Source organism: Argentina anserina, chromosome 5 (genome assembly GCF_933775445.1).
Source record: "Argentina anserina chromosome 5, drPotAnse1.1, whole genome shotgun sequence".
Lineage (NCBI taxonomy): Eukaryota > Viridiplantae > Streptophyta > Magnoliopsida > Rosales > Rosaceae > Argentina > Argentina anserina.
Genome location: NC_065876.1, coordinates 15,587,914 through 15,610,233, shown reverse-complemented (window position 1 = coordinate 15,610,233; position 22,320 = coordinate 15,587,914). Strand labels below are relative to the sequence as shown.

The 22,320-nt window shown below is 35.9% G+C and overlaps 2 protein-coding genes across 2 annotated transcripts; one reads left to right on the top strand and one right to left on the bottom strand.

Moving 5' to 3' along the window:
• Positions 1-125: 125 nt before the first annotated feature.
• LOC126796076 (root phototropism protein 3) lies at positions 126-3,279 on the bottom strand. The gene is made up of 4 exons (XM_050522839.1): positions 3,113-3,279; positions 2,745-2,814; positions 1,333-2,619; positions 126-922 (listed from the first exon to the last, which is right to left on the bottom strand). The coding sequence occupies exons 1-4, from the start codon at positions 3,223-3,225 to the stop codon at positions 362-364; spliced, it is 2,031 nt and encodes a 676-aa protein (XP_050378796.1). The 5' UTR covers positions 3,226-3,279; the 3' UTR covers positions 126-361.
• Positions 3,280-9,441: 6,162 nt separating this feature from the next.
• Positions 9,442-15,829, top strand: LOC126796078 (coatomer subunit delta). The gene is made up of 12 exons (XM_050522841.1): positions 9,442-9,521; positions 9,865-9,923; positions 10,077-10,116; positions 11,708-11,931; positions 12,533-12,775; positions 12,884-13,058; positions 13,165-13,469; positions 13,781-13,979; positions 14,097-14,250; positions 14,684-14,746; positions 14,858-14,954; positions 15,508-15,829. Exons 2-12 carry the CDS (start codon positions 9,921-9,923, stop codon positions 15,595-15,597), a joined length of 1,593 nt encoding a protein of 530 aa, XP_050378798.1. The 5' UTR covers positions 9,442-9,521; positions 9,865-9,920; the 3' UTR covers positions 15,598-15,829.
• The last annotated feature ends 6,491 nt before the right edge of the window (positions 15,830-22,320 follow it).

The window sequence follows — 22,320 nt, the reverse complement described above, 5'->3', positions numbered from 1 at the left end:
AAAACTTGAGTATTAGCTGACATCCATGATCACATATCGTCTTCAATTAAATTCTTCCCATGTTCCTGCCTTTCTGTGTTCATTTATAAACTTGCAAATAGTACGTTCTTCTCATGTATTTTCTCATTGCCATTCTTCATTCTAATTAGCTAGTATGCTGTAATCACGTCGCAAATTCGTTTACACACTGGTGATGTAGTCATCAACCTTACACAATTACATTAACTCAATATGTAAGCTTTGAAACATTCAAATTTCATAGGCTTTCAAGCAATTGCTCTTCAACTGGAGAAGAAACCAAAAATTTACGAATGATGTAACACAACCTTTTAGAACACAAATGTAGGAACTGTAAAATCACCTAAGAAATGGAATTCCTCCACCTCCTAGGAATCTTTTTAGTTTGCTCTGCACCACCATCTGTTGGATGCTCCGGTCCAATGTTCTGATTTTCACCCGCTGTAGTCTTAGTGAGTTTGCCAAGTTTCTTCCACCCGCTGCTCCAAGCAGATGTATGTTTCTGCTTTGAGGTCATCTTATCGAACTGTCTCTGCAAGTTTTCCATGGAATTTTGGAGATCAAGGTACTTGGCCTTTACAGTCTCCAGTTCAAACTTTACAGTGTTGATGTCCTTTTTAGCTGCTGCCCATCCTTCTTGGAAGGATTGCGGGGTCCCTTCAAGTAGTGTTTTCCGATTTGGAACCATTGGCTGATAGTTAGAGTGTCCTCCAGCTTCATTAAGAGCATTTCTGGCTAATGCATTGCTTATTTTGACTTGCTCAGAGAAAAGAACTTGCACCACCACTCTTAATGGGAGCCTTTCATTTTGTGCAGCATGCATGCAAGCATCAATAGATAGTTTTTGGCAATCCATCACCCGGCATAGCCTCTTCCTTTCGTGCTCAGAGAGTGCTGGATGGGCCTGTTAATTTGACAAAAAATCACATGAAACCGAACATCGAACAGATTATTAGATACGTTACCATTTTCGTTTCTAATTAAGCTGCACGCTAATTATCACAGGAGCAGGCTTACTATGCTAACTGAGCTTCTATGGCATCAAATATGGTTCAATAAGAAGAACATGGCCATCACCAAGCTATAGAAAATGGTTCATCTGATGAAATTAAATAATCAATACTATTTTGTTATGGTGAAAACATGCATCACAAGCAAACATTATTTTTCTTTGTTTTCTGCAATTTCCATGTGAGTGAAACACTTCTAGCTATAATGAACAATATGTATCCAGGTTTGTATTCTAAGTGTGCATGCATACATACTTAAGATTGTTAGGACAAATTTAATTGGGAAATAGGAAGTTAAAAGTACCTTGAGATAGGAATCAATTGCTCTATATAGTCCATCATCACATGTCCTTGCAGATTCAGGCAAAGCTTCTGCTAGCACCTGGAACTTTGTTAGGGAAAGGCGTCTATCTCTTGACACCTCTGTAAGATAACTATCAACAAGCTTAGCTACCCTCATCTTAGCATTTGGGCATGTACCCCTTTCAAAATGTTTTTCAATCAAAGATTGGTGGCTTGGACTTGACATTTCAGTCTGTTCTTGAACAAGAAAATGCTCCAGAAGCCTCTGGACAAGATCCACATCGTACATTGTTTCATTTTTGATGTAAGATGGAATGAGAAGGTCTGCCAATGTAGCCTGTTCAAACTGCATTCCCACCCGTTTTTCCAACTCGGTAACCAGTGCAGGTGCTACTTTCAACATGTTTGCCATTCTCAGAAGCCGAAGAAGGAAGCTGCATGAGACACTGTCCTTTTGTGGTGGAATTATGCTAATAAGGCTCTCGATGATCATCCGTTGATCTTTGGTCTGAACAGTTGAGGATTCATTATCTTTAGTTCCAGTTACTATCAGGTGAAGTCCACCCTTCCAACTGCCTCCACTACTATTGCTGCTATGGCTTCCCTCGTCAACTGTTAACCCTGAACCATGATCACTTGTCATATTAGGGAGCCATTTAGCTGCATAGTGCATTATTGCAGCTCCAATAAGTTCAGATCTCATCCCCTTCACCTTGATTGCAGTAATAACCCTGACATAATGATCAATCCGAAGAATAGAAGCGTCTTCAAACCACCAATCAGGAGGAACTTGCAGCTTGTTTCTACTTGGACTTGAGTCCTTCATGTCACTCCAGTTTGGGCTTGAAACTTTTGGAGCTTGCTTACTACCGGTGTATGGCCATCGTATCCCTTTTGGATTGGCACAAGCTTTCCAAGCAATGGACTCACTGCATCGCCGAACTATTTGAAGGTTTTCAGCCCATGGAGAGAGCTTCTCACAATTTTTCAACACCACTATAGAATCTCTCCATGAGGACAAAACCACATAGCTGAGAAATGCTTCAGTTTTGAAAATAAGATTGCCTTCTTCCAAGTCTTCTGTCATTTCAAGGAACTCTGCAGCGCATCGAAGGCCTGAAATGTTGGCTGCTGTCAGATCAACAGAAATGCCATAGCAGAACTTTGCAGCCAGCTCAAAGGCCTCAGGTCCCCCAGGAAGGTCATCCAAAACCATCTTACTTATATCCGGGTCTCGTAACTCACACAGAATTCTGTTCATCTTTCCACTCCTTGACAGCAAGGGATACTAGAAATTAAGACAACAGAATGAACAAATGAAAACATAGACATTATAATCTAATCTTATAAGTAATTCAATAAATAAATAACTACCAACTCAGTGTTCTAACGTTCTTCTAGAGAATTAGTTACCTTATGCAAGTGAAAATTGACTTCTCCAACTTGAACCAACAGATCACTTGGGATATCAGTTGCTACATACCTATCAAGACAAACCACACAATTCCATTACTATTTTGCATGCACAAAGACTACCAGGAGCCTTAAGAAATTGAAATCCCACTTTCTTATTTGTCCAAAACAAGAAACAAGAAAACTAGGCTAACTAGCCTTCTGGTCAAACACCAAAAAAGAACTATGGGGTCTAGAAATCAAGGAAGACATAGCTACTACATCAATAAAGAACTATTACTATTCAAAGTTCAAAAAATACATATACATCAGCATGTAAACTACAAATATATATACAACTGGTATCAGTATTGTTCATATATACATACCATGAATTGCCTTTTAGCACAAAGCCATCATTCTTAACACTCTGCTTGCTTAAACTAAAATCTCCATTGCCATAGTCTCTGCCTGCAACTGACTCACTCTCTGATTCCCACATGATTCTGAAGAAAATTCCCAGAAAGATTTGATCTTCTAACTTCTGAGGTACGTCAGAGGTTACAATTAAGAGCAGAGCAGGCACAGAAATAAATGAGCAGAGAAGGTTTGGCAGTGAATAGTAGTAACTGAGATAACATATACGAAAATGAATGAAAAGGAAGAGTCTTACTACTCACATGGGTTGCTTGGAAATGTCGGCTTGGTTTGGAAGAGAGTGATTACAGTTACAGCTGTGCAGTAATGGGCACTGTAGTAGGTACACTGTTTGCTTTCGGGTCACTTGGAAGGAAGGAAGGAATGAGGCAATGAGCTATATATATACTGCTCCCTTCTAGCACTAATACTCATTTGCCTTCCACATGAGTGTTGCAAATAATTGAATGCAAGTGGATAAAACAGTGGGGTAACAAACTCACTTATCTTAATAGTATCTTCTTTTTAGATAAGAAGAAAAAAAAACAGAAGTATATATATATTACAATGAATCAATTTACGATCACGATCACGACCAATAAGAGAAACATGTTTGCTCATTATACTTCAGAATTGACATGAGTAGCTTGTAAACGTAGATAATTTATGAGAAGTTGAGAACAATCTAATGTTGAACTAACCAACAATTTCTTATGGGTTGGTATGCAAAGTATAGGGAAGTTACATCAACTATGGATTGTAATTAGCCACTACTCCACTAGGTTTGTGTGAGTCAACTTACAGGCTCACTAAAACTTATATTTGAGAGTTCAGTTAAAAGGGGTACAATGATGATTTTCAAGTGTAGTGACGATATGAACTTGTCAAACTGGTAAAGGTCGGTTAGCTATTGTTGTTGGAGAATAGTATAGATTGGGAAATTTTTAGGGATTTTTAGTTTATACTTATTTTTGGTACATGTTTTTAGAATAAACCCACCTATTATTATTTTTAATCAGATAAAACTTCATTCAATAAAACAGTAATTACAAGGCAATCACAACACCCAACATTAGGGGATTACAACGATGAACTCTCAACACTAACATCAAACTACTTATCCTCACTCCGAAGAGGAGGAACTAACCAGTCAATGGATCGAATGAGCGTGAATTAGCCAACTGGTCGAGTTAACTTGACCAAAGAAAGTAGCAATTATTGGGACAAGATCAAGCCACAATGAAAAAAACATTAAGTGGGCTATCCCGGGATCTCCTGAAATCCTCAACATAGGCTAAAATGACATGCACACCATAAAGCTGGCAGATGATTGGGTTTTTGTAACAACAAACTAGTTAGCCAAATTCAAACGCCCAACCAAATCCATGACTACAACCCTAACCCCAAGGAGTACGACTTATTTAAGATCTGATAAGCATATCCAAAAACTAGATTCAAAAGAAAACAAACAAAAGCAGTAAACCAAACAAAGAGCTTAGTCCCAAGAGCCCAACATGGCCCAAAAGCAATGACCTGACCCACCCATCATCTCTCCTAGATGAGTCATAATGTTGTTATCAGCCGATCGTACTACCGACTCGCACTAGCGCCACAACACCTCTTCAGCCCACCGACATAGCACTCTACATCACCATGCCTTCATGCAGAAGACGCATGAGGGTGATAAGGTAGTCGTAAGCTCTACTGCCTCACATGGCCTCGGCCTTGATCGAAGAGGATCAAATCAAAACAGATTTGTCCAAACCAATCCCCCGTCGCCATCCACCAACCATGGACTGGTCATTTGCCTTGAAACCTTGTAAAAAGCCCGGCTTTCCATCTCCTCCCACACAGGAATGCGGTAGCGGGCTTGCCAGGGGCGCTTAGCTGGGAGAGGGCGCACACCTAATTTGCTATCTCTTTTTTCTTTGCGCGTGAGGCGCATTCTAGGTTGAGAGAGTGTTTTAAACCCCACCTATCATTTAATTATAATTTTTACTTAAATATTGTCAAATAAGATACTGGAGTGTCTTTTGTTTTAACAAAAATTACATATGAACACTATTTAATTTTGATTAGTCAACTTTAGTATTAAATTATCTTTACCTTAATTATAAATTGCATGTAAATTTATAAGTTTCCTTTTAACTCATCATTACTACTAATATATTAAATTAAATTAAGGTAGATAATGAATGTAAAACTTATATTTTAGTGATTTAAGATTTCTATTTTGAATGTCAATTTTTATGAAACTTGAAAAATGTTAGGTTGTTATATCATAGTCTTTTGCACTATTTTTTTTTTTTAAGTTTCATTCATCTATTTATAACCTAATTTAAAGGTACGTAGAAGTTTAAGTGTTTAAACTAGTTAATAGGTATCTCTTTAATTACAACCTAAGGATCAGAAGCATCTATTTATAAGCTTCACTTAGAATTCCTAGTATATATATCTATGATTCACGTCTATAGAAATCTACCTTTTATTGAGAAAAACATTTATATAGGGGAAGTTTAATATACCTCTTTATTAAATTTTATAGTGTATGTATATACTTATGATTCTTGTCTATAAAACTGTATTATACCTCTTACAATAGATTAATGTGACAATATACCTAAAAAGAAGAAAATAAAAGATAATTAAACAAGAACAAGATGTATACTTGAGCTTCGCACAACTCTCACAACTTCATCTTTAGTTCATCTTTTCGTCTTTGTAAAAAAAAAAATCAAAAAAATACTTAGTGAATCAAGATCTTGAGTACCTTAAATACCTTCATATGAATTTCTCACATAATCTTCATATGACTAGCTCTTATTGCTTGAAAACTAAGAACTGTATAAAATTTTACAAAATTGAATTGATAGAAGAAGAACAAGAACTACGAAAACTTTACAAAACTGAATAGTTTTGTGATGAATATGTAAATATATATATATATACACATTGATGTTAGAAATATAATTTAATACAATGAAATAATTATGGATGGTATTGATTTGTTTCACATTCAAAATGAATGCAAAAACCTAAGATTAGGAAAATTATTTAACATAGCTTTTTATGTGTTAAATAGAATGGTAGATTAGACTTATACAAAAAATGAGAAAAAATAATAATAAACTATTTAGGTGTAGAATAAAGAAAAAAATGAGTGTGGACTTAGATTCAAAGATGGGCTCATTTATTGGGTTTTAAGTTTAATTTTATCAAAATTTTACAATGAAGACTGTTTTTTGTATGTGTACAACAAAAGTCAATAAAAATTGACCTCAAGATGTAATGAGGACCCAAAGATTTGAGAAGTTTGAAACTGAATGGTGATGATTTTAATCTGCTTGGTGGGGCACCCCTAGACAAATATGTATACATTGCAACAAATGTAATAGATTTGTAAGATATCAAAACCAAATTATTTGTAACATGTATAGCCTAATAATTCAATCTTTTTTGTATATAAAAAAATCTTAGCTAGATAATAACACCAACGAGCGTTCGTGCATACTTAATAATATGTTTCATCGGCGGTAACTTGGTTAGACGATTTCTAGAATTCAAGTCCTTATAGACCGGTAATCATAATGGCACATTGCAAATAGTCACTAGAACACAAGAGTAAAGTTTCCACACCCTAATTACAATCTATAGTTTTACACACAATCCATTGATGGTGCACCAAAAACGATGCAGCCAATGGAAGATTATCTCTTAGATGAATTAGAAGGAGGATTGAGCACGGAGGAAATGGAGAAGTTCCTTATGTCGTATGAAGGTTCACCTGAGAGAAAGGGTGTATGTTAAATTTGTTTTGAAAAAAAATCATTTATCTCTCAGTCAACTTAACAAAAAAGTTTGTACCAAAAAAACCTTAACTAAAAAGTTACTTATGGAGCCCTTCTACATAGGGGTGGCATTCGGTTCAAACGGTTCGGTTTTGGGCTCAAACCAGAAACCAAATTGAAATTGAACTTCGATTCACGGTTCTCTGATAGGTCAAACAGAAAATTGAACCGAACGGTTTGGTTCGGTTCGATTTTTTCGGTTTTTATTTTATTTTTTATTTTGAATTTTTTAATTATAGTTTCAAAATATTGTCGATCGATACCAATAGATGTGATCGACATATATATTTAGGGACCATGTAAAAATTTCATCTATTTTGAACATGGTTTGATCGTCCGTACCAACGATTAAGTAAAAAAGATGCGTTTTCACATAATAAAACCCCATTAACCGGGGGTTTGCCAAATGAGTTTCCTTGTTTCGACCACACACGATCGATGACAAAAATTATGTTATTTCAAATATGTAAACAACTTTTCTCATTCGCATCTTGTAATGGGTCCTCCCTTATGGTATATTAGTGTTGTTTTTGGTTTACCGGAAATTCCGACAGTCAAACGAGGTCCAAATTGGATGAAATTTAAAATGATCACTAAATATATATACTGATCACATCGGATGGTGTCGATCAATTCCGATAAGTTTCCTTCATATAGTCGCTTTATAATGTGATAATTTTATTATAACCATAATATAAAGGTTATGATATATTAGTGGACACTTTAGCGATCGACAACTCCAGTTCGAAATATGGTCGATCGACACCAGTAGATGTGATCGGTATATATATTTAGGGAACCCGTAAAAATTTCGTCCATTTTGAACATGGTTTGACCGTCTGTACCAACGGTCAACCAAAAAACAGGCGTTTTCACATAATAAAACCCCATTGACATGGGCTTTGCCAAATGAGCTTCCTCGTTGCTACCACGTACGATAGGTAACAAAAATTAGGTGATTTTAGATATACAAATGGCTTTCGGCGTTCGCATATTTGTAATTGGTCATTTTTTAGGGCATATTAGTGGTATTTTCGATTTACCGAAAATTCCGACGGTTAAACAAGATCCGAATTGGATGAAATTTTTATAGGGTCACTAAATATATATACCGATCATATCGGCTGGTGTCGATCAATCCGGAGAAGTTTCATTCATATAGCCGCTTCATAATGCGACAATTTTATTTTAAACCTAATATAAAGGTTATGATACATTAGTTGACACTTAGGCGATCGCCAACTCAAGTTAAAATATGATCGATCGACACCAGCAGATGTGATATGTATATATATTTAGGGACCCCGTAAAAATTGCGTCCGGTTTGGACATGGTTTGACCGTTCGTACCAACGGTTAACTAAAAAATAGGCGTTTTGACATATTAAAATCCTCATTGACCGGGGCTTTGCCAAATGGGTTTCTTTGGTGCAACCGCACACAATTGGTGACAAAAATTAGGCGATTTCAGATATGCAAACGACTTTTGGTGTTCGTATTTTGGTAATGGGTCTTCCCTTATGACATATTAGTATTGTTTTCGATTTACCAGAAATTCCGACGGTTAAACAAGATCTGAATTGAATGAAATTTTTACAGGGTCACTATATATATATATATCAATCATATCGACTGGTGTCGATCGATCCCGAGAAGTTTCCTTCATATAGTTGCTTCATATTGAGGCGGATTTAGTAATTACACACATATATATATATATATATAATATAAACACTATAAAAGAGAAACATATAATTATATATAATATAAACCTAAAATCACATTAATCAAATCAAATATTCAGTAAGATAAACGTAAAACGACATTATTTTATGAATAATTCGGTTTTTCAGTTCGGTTCGGTTTCTTATGTGCCTAAACCGGAAATCAAATCGATTAATTCGGTTCGGTTTTTTTTTCCGGTTTCGGTCTGGTTTTTTCGGTTTGGTTTTCAGTTTTTCGGTCTTAAGTGCCACCCCTACTAAAAATAAATAGTAGTAGTTTATAAAAACGACGTCGCTATATATATATAGTTTCTATCGAGAGTGAACCTTTATTTTGAAATTACAAAGTGAAGTTTCAATTTTAGCACACTTTTCGGTCAAATGTTTTCATCACAAGTGATTCAATATTTAGATATGTTATTCAAGATAATCTCTGCAAAATTTCATTCAATTTGACAATGACTTGAGCTTTCAAAATTAAGATTTACATTAACGGTTTAAATTGAATAGATTTAATTCGTTCATTGATTTAATCAAATTTCAATACTTTAACAATAACTGAATTGGATGAAATTTTGTAGAGATGATCTTGAATAGCATACCTAAATATAAAAAAATTTGACCGAAAAATGTGCTAAAATTAAAACTTCCCTATGTAATTTGAGAGCGAAGGTTTACTTTGAATTGAGATTATATATATATATATATATATATTTGTTTTTTTGTCCTGGCATAAATTAGAGTCGGGCACTGAGAGACCATCACAACGCAAAGAAAGAAATCCAAGATCTGAAGCACGAACCGGTTCAGGTATCTCTCTCAGAGATCGACTCTTCTTCTCTGCTCTCTCTCTTATTTTCGGTTTCTTCTCGACTGTTATGCACTGCGATTTGTTTTCTCAATTGATCAGTTTTACTATGTGATCTGAGAGTAATGCGGTTAGATTTCGTCATTAACCTCGTGTTTCAATCACCTGGAGGCTGAATCTGTTGGATCTGATCTTGAATTTCAGTTTTACTTGTGGAAATTTAGCTTTCGGAATGAGATTGTCGGGGAACCTGATTAGATTTGAAAGCATTATTGATTACTGTTGTTTGTTTGAGTTTATTGATCTTAATTTTTTGATACTGATGATGAGGTTATTGTTTCTCAGGCGATCTGTGCAATTTTTCTTCGTACTGGTTGTCAATAAGCTACCGGTGAATCAAGATGGTATGTTTTTTATTGTTTGCATTCTCGATTTTGATTTGTTGAACAATTGCGATGGTTTGTTTCATAAAATGTTTCCTTGTTGCTCTTCCGTGTTAGAATGTATGAATATATTGGAATATGAGTTCTCACTTCATTTGTTTATCTGTTATCTAGGTTGTTCTTGCGGCGTCCGTTATAAACAAGTCTGGGAAAGGTGAGTTCTGTACCTGGTTTCTTTTGCTTACGCGATTAACTGCCAGTTTGAATGAAAAAATCTTGCATTTTATATTTGCTATACCGAATGTTTCCTTGGGTAGATTTGAAAAGGTCGGTGGAGAAATATAAAATGAGACTGACATTGAAATAGGAATTTGATGTATCAGTTTCATAAGTAATTTGCACATAAGAACAATGCGGTGGACAATATTGACATAAGATTCAATGAATAGGGAGGTTTTTTAATCAATACTTGGTTAATCAGTAATTAGATGGAGACATGCTTCATTGTTGCATGATTTCATATGAATTTTGAGATGCATTCATATAAACTTCACATGGTGTGTACATGCATTGATGAAACGTAATTTACTTTGTAGTTCAAATAGGGAGGTGCAAGGATATAAGTGTTCAAATTAGAACACTCCCAAAATATTACTTCGACTGCTGTCATATTTTTTCACTTGCTGTAGATAAAGATCTCGTGTACTAGAATTCATGCCATTAATTAGTTAGATACTTAAATTGTGTATTTGGAGATGATATACATACATATTTAGATATCCCTTGCATCAGCACGAACACATTAATGTCAGGCCACCAAGGCACTGTGTGATTCTGAACAGAAAATTCACACAAGTTGACTTGACAAATTTTCATATCAAGAGTTTGACAACATAAATATAACATATGAGACCTGGTAGATGCGTTACTGAAGATATTAGACCATAGACAATTTATAATGTCGAATAATAGCTTAAACACCTTTGGCTGTTGTTACTTTGATTTGAACAAAGGTCATAGCTTTTAAGCTTTCAACATCGTTGAAATGTATTTCTCTTGCAAGGTTTTTAGAAATTTTAACAGGCAACACAGACCCTGTATATTCTTTATGCATATATGATAACCAAACCTTTCTTGGTAAATTTGAATCTTACGTTTGATTGTCAAATGTTGGGAAAGCAAAAGTTCAACTATCCTCATTCCCATCCCAGGTACTGTCCTGATAGAAATACCGCCTACCAAAGTCAGACACTCTTAATGGGGTGCTTTCTTTAGGTCTGATGCCATCCAAGCTGTCACTCCCTCCGAACCCTCCCATAAGGTTTTGTATATAATCCAAGGATTAGTGAGATAAATTTGCACTGGTTTAGTTGCTGGAATAGTTTCAGATATGGAAACGTTAAATTTAACATTAGATGAGCAGAACTTTGGTAGTCATGAGGGATATATAAGGATAAGCTTAACAAATAATAGGATATTTATCAAGCTTTCCTTGTCAGTAAATCCAACTTAGTGTTTAGAAGATGTATTCACACTTATATGGGCCCATCAGTTACGATCTATAGTTCATGAGGGATATATAAGGATAAGCTTAACAAATAATAGGATATTTATCAAGCTTTCCTTGTCAGTAAATCCAACTTAGTGTTTAGAAGATGTATTCACACTTATATGGGCCCATCAGTTACGATCTATAGTTCATACCATCACATTTTTGTTTCATTTCTACATGCCTATAATTTTTGAAGGTTGCTCAACATTGTAGTTGCTTATATTGATGTTTATGTTTGTTTTCTGTTTGGCAGTGCTTGTTTCCAGGCAGTTTATGGATATGTCCCGTATAAGGATTGAAGGTCTACTTGCGGCTTTCCCTAAGTTGGTAGGCACTGGCAAACAACATACGTATGTTGAGACAGAAAATGTGCGCTATGTTTACCAGCCAATAGAAGCTTTGTATTTGCTTCTTGTTACAAACAAGCAGAGCAATATTTTGGAAGATTTGGAGACTTTGAGGCTGCTCTCTAAGCTTGTATCCTTTTTCCCATCCTTTGATTACTTGCATGTTTTTTTTCGATGACGGACTTTGATTTATTATTTACTAGTCATTGCAGTTGTCTAATCATCACAATAGTTGTTAGAATTGTGGTGACTGGTTTGCGCTAATCTGGGTCCCTCTTTTCAATTTTATTTTGTTCTCATGTATGGTACATATTCTGAGTCATGGTATTTGCCTATTTTTTTATATTTCAAACTGTAGTCCAAAATGTACCATGATCAAAGGGAAATAGATGGGTGAAAAAAATGTTGGGTAAAGAACCTTTGAAAAAAAGCTGTTTACATGCGTGGCATCTATGGGAGTCTTTGTGCATGCTGGTCCTTAATCAGTTCGGTCCATATGTTTGGTTGTACTGATGTATTTTATTTTAAGTAATAAGCATGAGAATGTCAACTGCACTCCAAAAAATTTACTCCCAACCCTAATGGTACTGGAAATAATCAACTGTTGGGAAACTGTGAACTAATTATACTCTGTTGCTTATGTTTTTTTTCGAGTCATTGGTCTCTTTTCTAGATATATGTGTCAAAGATGTCAGACAGAACCATTGTGTTGATTCCTGAACTGTTCTTAGGTACCTGAATATGCAATGTCTCTAGATGAAGAGGGTATATGCAGGACAGCTTTTGAGTTGATTTTTGCTTTTGATGAAGTAATCTCACTTGGACACAAGGAAAACGTGACTGTTGCACAGGTGAAGCAGTACTGTGAGATGGAGAGTCATGAAGAGAAGCTTCACAAGCTTGTAATGCAGAGCAAGATAAATGAGACCAAGGATGTTATGAAGCGCAAAGCCAGTGAGATTGACAAAAGCAAGGTATTTGTTAAGCCTCCGTGATGCCTCTTGTACTAATTATGTGTTTTGCTAAGTTCCCTTGTGTTATGGTTCTAGCAATTTATGACTTCATGTGATATTTTCCTGCAGATTGATAGGAGCAGAGGTGAAAAGGGAGGATTTGGGCCTTCTCAGTCAATGGGTTCTGGAAGAATTGAGAATGCCTTTAGTGAAATGAGCATATCCAGTAGTGGAAGTGGGTTTGGAAGTGGTTCTGGCTTGGGAGCAACTACCGATTTTGATTCATTTTCTTCGAAGGCCAAAGGTTATTTTTTTGTTAACATTATTCTCTTGGTATCTATCTTCTAGTTGTATGACAAGTTTTTTGTAAAACGACCACTTGATTTGACCATGTACATTTTCATCCTCAGGTCGTCCTCCTTCATCTGCTACAGCTCCCCCAAAGGGTTTAGGTATGCAGCTTGGAAAATCTCAGAGGACCAACCAATTTTTAGAGTCCTTAAAAGCGGAGGGAGAGGTGATTCTTGAAGATGTTCAGCCAAAAGCAGGCCTGTCCAAATCAGTTGCCCCACCTTTAACTGATCCTGTCACTCTGAATGTTGAAGAGAAACTCAATGTAACACTCAAACGTGATGGTGGAGTCAGTAACTTTGATGTTCAAGGAACATTATCCCTGCAAATTCTTAACCAAGAAGATGGGCATATCCAAGTCCAGGTACTGTGACTGTCTGCATGTCTATCAAACATTCTAGTGGGCATAGTGGGTACGTCTATTCAAATATTTCAACGGTCATTGTGATGTGGTGTGACACATCTTGCAGCTGACTTGGTAATCGGTTGTCTGACTTAGATAGAAGATTCCTAGTTTTTGGTATGGAAGATTTCTGGAGCCTCATATATGTTGATTGTTGTCGTTCGAAGCTTGCTTTGATTGTCATTGGCACATCGTTGGTGATCTGTTTGGTCATGCTTGCATTGTAGGTTCCGCGTTTTTCTTATTGTAAACTGTTTTTGTCTTTCTTGCAGATCGAAACCGGTGGAAATTCTGGTGCCATTTTCAAAACGCACCCTAACATGAACAAAGAACTATTTTCCAATGAAAATATTCTAGGCTTGAAAGATCCTAACAGGCCTTTCCCCACTGGTCAAGTTGGTGAAGCAGGAGGTGTAGGTCTTCTAAAGTGGAGAATGCAGAGTCAAGATGAATCAATGGTGCCTCTACAAAGTGGGTTCAAGTCTTTTTATTACCTTGTTACAGTTTTTTTTATTCTCTTTTATTTTTGGGGGTCTACAATTATCATGTATTCTTGGATAATTAATTTTTAATCTGTCTTTGTTTCAGTCAACTGCTGGCCCTCTGTTTCTGGAAATGAAACTTACGTCAACATTGAGTATGAATCATCATCACTGTTCGATCTGCGAAATGTTGTCATCTCAGTACCGCTCCCAGCTCTCAGAGAGGCTCCAGTTGTGAAGGATATTCATGGTGAATGGAGGTTAGAGATTTGAACTTTAGTTTTATTGGTTTTTGTTTTTGCTTTTCTTTGGGACATTCATGGTGAAGAATGTATATGTCAGCACTATCTTTCAGATTGTGTTTTTGGTAACAAGTCTAGTTAGGAATTGTCCCCAGTGCTCCATCTGGATCAGCTGGGAGGGGGAGTTACTCGAGGTTTTATGTTGTAGTTTTTGTGCAATTACCTGTGTAATGGAAAAAAAAAAGCCTGGTTAGGACTTTAGGTTTCTATGATGGCAAGTGTCAATATGTATCATTATTGGTTCACAAAGCATTACGTTTCTGATATTTTTACTTCTACGTGATTCTATCCATCATTTATATCTGCTCAAAAGTCCAAACCATCTCTTTGAAATATCTTTGTTGTTTGGTACTAAAATTCCTCAAATCTGATATCGACTATTCAATTGCAGATATGATGCAAGAAATTCGGTATTGGAGTGGTCTATACTTCTTATTGATAACTCAAACCGCAGGTCTGCAAATACCGACCGTACAGAATCCTTTGGATTGTGACATATTCCTTGTATTCTAGAGTTAATCTTGATGATTTTATATATAAATTTTATTTTTGAATCTCTTGGCAGTGGATCAATGGAGTTTGTTGTGCCCCCAGCAGATTCGAATATGTTCTTTCCCATATCTGTGCGCTTCTCTGCTACTAGCACATTCAGTGACCTGAAGGTAAGTTCTGGGCCCAACTGCTTTTACTATGAATGCCACGTCTTGATGAAAATGCTTGCAAAATCATAACTAACTAGTTTTGAGCTTGGATAATCCATACCTTGCTTCTAGCCTTCTATTACTAGGCACTATGACTGTTATTAGGTACTTCAAGAGTCTTGGAAGTGCTATGTTGCCTTAAGTTTTAGCCCAGGCATCACGGGTTGTTATTATCTACCTATTACCTCTATTAGAATTCCACTTTAACTTCACTGCCTCAAACTTAAATGAGAAGTCTGGTTGCATGGGTTAGTCCTCCATAGGAGTGATTAACGCGTGTAAAGATTGGTCTGCTGACCTAGGTCTACCAATACATCCGAGTTTATGTAGCTCACTTTTTTTTTTTTGGATAGTTTCTTGAATTACCCTTTGAATTTTATTTTAATATATCACCTGCATCAAACTTCTTTTTACTTGTGCTAGTTGTCTAGTTGTCATGCAAGATGTGCCAAAATGTTTTTTTATTGTTTTCTCGCAAGTCAAAGGTTATTTCATGCCAGTTCCTCTTTTGTAGGTTGTGAATATAATACCTCTGAAAGGCGGTGCTCCTCCCAAGTTCGCTCAGAGAACACAGTTGCTCACAGAAAACTACCAAGTCGTGTAACTGGTCTGCAGTCTATTTGCAACTAGATTTTCAGTTTCTGCAACTTTTTGGATGTGGAATGAATTTAAAAACAGCAGTTTATTTGATAGCATGTCTTTATGCTCGATTCGAGATGAAGGATGCCGGGTTTATTAACTTGAATATAGTTTTTTCCGGGATGCTTATACAATCTACAATATTTTGTAGTGTATTCGAGTTCTTTTATACTATAGCAGCATGACATATTCTGTTCCATTCAATGCACCAATAATGAGCCTTGCACAAAATGAACTTCATTTATATTTGTGTATACTTAGAGCAGTGGTTTAGAAGAACAGCCGCCGGACATCTTTCGTTTCTTCTGCCTCGTCCGCCACCGCTGCTCACTAAAAATGTGCTAGATCGAAGCAGGTTTGAAGAAAAAGACCTCGTTATTTATCCAAGAATGCCATGGTTTTTCCAAAACCAAATTCCTTCACTATGGCTTTCTACCAAGGAAATGAGCTGCCCTGTTTTTTTATGATTCATATATCTTGGTATCTTCCATTTAGCTGTTTCAAGGACCAACTCACATAAGCTGATTACTCTCTACTCCACATTTCCTGCACTTTATTTTCCAGTGAATTTCGTAGGCATTCTAGCCAAGATATGCAAAGTTGTTTCATGTCTGGCATTATGTGCCTCAGCTAATGCTCTTTGACATCTTAATTAGCATCTTCGGTGTAAAGCTAGATCTGCATAATTTACAAAGAAGCAGATATATAGAAATTAAAACACTATATTGAGTATGAGAAGTATGAATCATTTAGTATATCTTACCATGCAAACCATAATCAAACTCACAAGACAATTAGTCAAACCTCTAATGTAAAGGGAACTAAATACTTGATGTCACTTTCACATCAAACAAGCTTCATCATAGCAGAACTAATTGTGCCGAAAACAATCAACCAGAATTTGTACTGTTACTTGTATATATGTTAAGTAACAAGAACCCTTTCGATTTCAACCATTGTTTCTTTTTTCCCTCTCCTTTTGACTCTTGTCAATCCCAGGTACTTTTTAAAGCTTGTTGCGTTCTGGGTTTTCATTTTGCTTCCATTGGACCTAACAGACTAACAAGTGGCTCTAATTCTTTCATATGGTGAATGCTTATCAGAAACTGATAATGTTGCTCACCTGTTGGATGAAATACCTCTTTCACAATTTTGCTCTTTTTTATTCATTCATTCATTGATAATTTATGGTTGAGCGACTAAAGTTTGAGTGCTTGGATTTATTGGTTTAATATTGGATCATTCTAAATAAGGTGGGATATGAGTAAACTGTGAACACCAGCTGTTTGAGACAAACCTCAGAATGTCTTCTTTGTTGTCTCTTCTCCTGATAGACTGCTCATAGCTCATTTAGTTCTTGGTCATCTTTGTTTCTTCATGAACTAAATGAACTTTTTTTTTAGTTACTTTTCTATGATGGTTAAGATTTTCCGAGGCCTCTCAGGTTTACTTATTTTACGAAGAATGGTAAACTGAACCTAGTCAGTTATTTGTATATCTCTCAGGGTCTCAGCTGACCAACTAGAAACTACAAGATGTGTGTCGATTAGTGGATGATCAACAATTGTCTCCTGACTCAGCGAGTTGGGAAATCACAATCCACAGGTTAGAGTTGGTTCAATCAATTTGCCAAGTTATAGCTTGTGAGTGGTAAAACAAGAAAAGCTTCAAAGCATATTGACCCTGACCCCTTGTTTTATTTGTTATCCTTGTTAGTATTCATATTCATTGAAACTTAGAGAGAAGCAGCTGAAATTCACTTGATTACTTTCAGTTATGTTTATGTTTTGGACATCAATTTTCATATTTACTTAATCTAAAATAGTATATTAGGAACATATTTTCGGTCTGAAGATTAGGAACATTGGCTAATCCTGCTTTGATGAGCTCCATGTTTTTCTCTGCCATTGAAAATTTTCTTGAATCAAACTTCACTTATCTATCGCTCTGAAGCTGCTAGTTTAAAAAATAGAACATTGCATTGTACTTTTCAAAAAAATTCCCAGTCATCTTGCATTTATCTTTTTTATATTCTTCATCCTAAATTACTCTTACCTTTTTTTTTATCTTGAAAGGTACAAGCCATGTAATTTGGCGTGCGAGTGAGTATCCATAATGGCATAACGCACAGTAGACCAACAACTTACAATCTCTCAGGCAGATACATTAGCGAAAAATGATCCAGGTTGATGATACAAATAACAAATTACTTTTTAATGACTGCATATTGAACGAGTAATAAGGTAAGTCCTGGTTTACAACTACAGACTGTTACTTCAATATTTGTAGTAAGACAAGTATGCTTCCATTGCTTCCAGTAAGACAAGACAGCAAAGACAGTTGATGATGATTAGACTGTATTATATATATATATATATATATATATATCAGTTTTGGTCCATCAGATTTAAATGAAACGATCTAAAGGCCAGAAGAGGAGGTTCACACTATAATTCCAGAGTGAACACACACCCAGGTTCTGATCCTTAAGTTTGATCGTGAGACAAAATTTCACTTATTTTAGATCAAAATGGAGTTGGTATATTTGGACAAATTGTTTTGTGAGTTCATAGGAGTCACTATTCATCTGCTGCCTCTTGATAACTGACAGACTGCAATATTGCATCCATAAATGGCTGGAGCATTAGTATTGACATTTTCAACCTATGATTTGCCTACTGATCAGGGTGATTTTCACATTGTATATTTACAGCCTTTCTTCTGCTTTGATGTAGATTAAGTTGACAAAACACATAGATTTACTTAATACACAATAATGAACAGCCTTTCTTAATTAAGCATTTTTTCAAAAGAGGCAGTAGGCGTTTGAGGTAATAATAACTTTCTTGATAATCAAACTAAAATTTCACTGAAGGAAATGCGTCAAATAACTAACTAGATAACGAAAACTGTATGAAGTCGTTTTCTCATTCATAATAACTCAGGTACACTTGTGCATATCTTGACTACTTTAGAATAATAGTATGTACAACTTGTCTTAGACGAGGCAAATGCAAAAGCTTTTGATGTCAATCTCAGCTACGAACATGATTACATTTCACTGCCAAGGAAGTTGTTTGCAGGACTGAAATCAGTTAACCCCAACCATTCTGAAAAATCTTTATCAGTTATCGTTTGTTGCCCGTCAGTTGGGAGTTCCACTAAAGACTCAGCTGGACCTTCATACGACAGAAGGAACTTCTCCATTTCCTCCGTGCTCAATCCTCATTCTAACTCATCCAACAACCGTCCTGCATCGAGTATTCGTTACTATAAGTTAAGCGTTTCTTCAAGCCAACAACAACACCAGATTCAACACATCGTATTGGCTTTCCGGCGTCATCACCGTGCTAGGAGCCTCTTCCGACATTCCGCCGTATTCGGTGTTGGGAAAGTAGTGGCCGCCTAATACAAGACTGCCAGATAAATAATTATCCTAGGATCTGACTTTTCTCACACCTGGTGTGAATAGCCGAAATAACAACAAAAAGAAGACACGATATTTAACGAGGTTCGGCAAATAAGCCTACGTCTTCGGGGCAGTAGTAGTACTTTCTTCCACTATACTAAATAATGGGATTACAAGAAACAACTCACTCTAGACTAACTAAAGTGGTAACACCAAGGACTGAAATATCCATAATTTCCTCGAAATTTCCGTGAAAGTGTCTATTTTTCGACATATGGATATAATTGTTACATACCAAGTATTTTTCGATGGAGATTTTTGAAATTTCCCGATATATCCGGAAACTTTTCGAAATTTCCTGATATTTTCATAATTTATCGCCACGTGTCAGACCAACTTCAAATAAAATAAAATAATCACTGATTATGAGAATCGAACCTATGATCCATCATTTTGCAAGCACAAAGTTATAGTCAACTCTACTATACTAACTTATTGTTATATGTGTATATTTTTATTATATATTGCATTCTATGTCTCAACATTCACCTAAAATTGATATAAAACCGAACTAGTTGTTGAGGGGAATCGAACCCTTTTGGTCTAAGAGGAAGCAATGATGAACCTTACCTTTATGGGGGAAATTCAACATGCATTATCCACCATATTTATTCTCTAATGAGATACAATCAAGTGAAAACATATAGACACAATCTGATGCACAATCTTCACAAAGCCATAGTTATGGTCAAAGTCAAGAAATGTTTAATCTAAACGGAAACTACCAGTGCTACAACCCATAGTTAATCACCCACGATCCATATGGTTGGCATATAAGTCAATATATGCAAAATTAGAAAGGGGATGTATCATTTAATGACTATTTTTTATAATATACTTAGGATTTTACTCAAAGAAATGATGAAAATAGTGAAAATTTTGTACCTCATAGATCCTTTATGTGGTTCTAAATCACTCATGTAATTACATGTTTGATGTATCATATGTAAATAAAACGTGATGAACTAGTCTTCATTTGGGTAAACATATATATATATATATTAAGTAGATTCTTAATAATGTTCGACGATTGTTTCACCTCAAATAACTATAACTCACTATAAACTAATACTTATATAATAACTTCTTATGACTTATAGTTTCATCCAAAATTTCCATCAATTTACTTAATTATTTTTTTTAAATCGAAAATTTCAATTTTCAGATCCTCGATATTTCTGTTGTCGCCGAAATTTTAGTCTTTGGGTAACACACCTCTCTCTCTCTCTCTCTCTCTCGAGGAATTTCTTCTCACTAATTGAGACACTTTTTATCTCAATCTATTTAAGTGAGGATCACATTATTATACAAACACTCTAAGGTTTGTATATCTGCCTTTGATGTTTTTGCTGCAATCTTTCATGCCTTTATATAGGCAAATGGCTTTATGCATCATGTCATGCAACTCATGCACGTAACATGCAATTAGAAGCAAAGTCAAGTGTCTTTCTCATTTCATGGTTCAATGTTTGCATGCTCATTAATGCATGTTTCCTCCATCTTCAAAAAGTGTTGTCACATTCCCACCTATGTTTATAGGTTTGTTTCTTCATTTTCAAATTAAGTTGCACCCCCATGCTATATGAATAACAAACTAGCCTTGTGTAAGTCAATGAGTCATCAAGGCTCTTGTAACACATGTTTTTCTCTTGTAGTAAATCACCACATGAATTTCTACCTCCAATTAAGGAGGGACTGACCCATCATTCGGTTGCCAGTGGAACTCATCTTCTTGTGTTGAGTGAAGAAGTAGATATCCTGGTGCAATCTCAAATCGTGTGGATTTCTAGCCTTAAATTCCTCCCATATCTCCCAAGGCTCTTGATCACCGTAAAAATCACAGTCAAACACCACAAGGTTTCTCTCGGACACATTCTCCCCACTCAACAAGGGTTTGAGGTAGAAGAGAACTAGTTCATCCTCCTTGGGACAAAATCTCTGGCAAGGAAGGAAATTGCAGCTCTCTTCCCTGAAGAGTTTCTCTTGAAACTGAAGTTGGTTAGGGTTTTTGAAACAGGACAAAACAAAAGTGGGTTGAAAACAGAGCAAAACAGAGGATCTAATATGGAGGAAAGATGGGTAAACTCAGAACTGGGTTTGAAATGAAAGAATCGCTGGAAATTGAAAATGAATGGGAGAGGAGCGTGTCTGTAACCTAGAATTTATAGACTCCAAATCCGAATGGGAGACGGAAACAAGGTAAAGGGAAATTACATGGAAGGTCATAATGTTACCGTTGTAGATAGTTGGTTTAAGTTTTAAAGTCAGTTTAGGATAAGAGAGAGTGAGTTGTAATTAAGTTGGTTAAGGCTTAATGACTAACCTAGCCTTCGTCGGATCTACATAAAATGAGCTGTAACTATAAAAGACTTGCAGCCCACGAAGTGTTGGAGCCTAAAAGGCTAAAAACTAAAGAAAATTTAAACTTTTCTATTTTAGTTTCTTCATATATGATGCTTCTTTATCATGTTTAAATATTTTCGAAAAAAAATTATAAAAAAGTACAATTTCTCAATTTATATTAGAAAAATGTCATTACTTATGAATTAATTATAAAAATGTTATCACATTTTAGTGGAAATTAGAAAAATGTCAACAAAATTAGAAAAAAGTCACTTAAAAAATATTTTATTGACTGTTTTGCCATTTCTCACTTTTTTTTTTCTAATTTCGGTCATAACTTTCCCGTCCGACGATAAATTTTGATGAAATTGGTACGCTCCCCTATTTCATTTGATATACTACACACTCCGAATTGACCAACCGTACAAGGCGCAACAACCATCGCAAAGAGTTGTCGCCATCGATGGTGGTGCTCCAAAAAATTCCGGCAGAACCGAAGCTCAAAGTTCCCTAATTCTAGCTATTATCTTCATTCTGAGCATACTTATACAAATATCATTTGAATTTTAACAAAATTTCGCATATTTTCACATTTCCTCTCGGCATGTCACACCTACTGTTACAACTACTGTCACAGACACTGTCACACTACCTCTTACACTAACTGTCACAACCGCTATCACACCCACTGTGACAGAACCTGTCACACTAACTGTCACACTACCTGTCACACTACCTATCACACCCACTGTCACACTATCTATCACACCACCTGTCACACTACTTGTCACAATCTTTGTCACACTACCTATCACACCCCATGTCACACTACATATCACAACCCCTGTCACACAATCTGTCACAACCCTTGTCACA

Excerpts from the sequence above, each read along its gene's own strand:
- LOC126796076 (XM_050522839.1), bottom strand. The coding sequence starts at position 3,225 with ATGTGGGAATCAGAGAGTGAGTCAGTTGCAGGCAGAGACTATGGCAAT. Across the intron at positions 2,815-3,112 it reads GTGCTAAAAGGCAATTCATG|GTATGTAGCAACTGATATCC; the intron begins GTATGTATATAT and ends TTGTCTTGATAG. Across the intron at positions 923-1,332 it reads CAATTGATTCCTATCTCAAG|GCCCATCCAGCACTCTCTGA; the intron begins GTACTTTTAACT and ends TCAAATTAACAG.
- LOC126796078 (XM_050522841.1), top strand. Across the intron at positions 13,980-14,096 it reads ATCAATGGTGCCTCTACAAA|TCAACTGCTGGCCCTCTGTT; the intron begins GTGGGTTCAAGT and ends TCTTTGTTTCAG. Across the intron at positions 14,251-14,683 it reads GATATTCATGGTGAATGGAG|ATATGATGCAAGAAATTCGG; the intron begins GTTAGAGATTTG and ends ATTCAATTGCAG.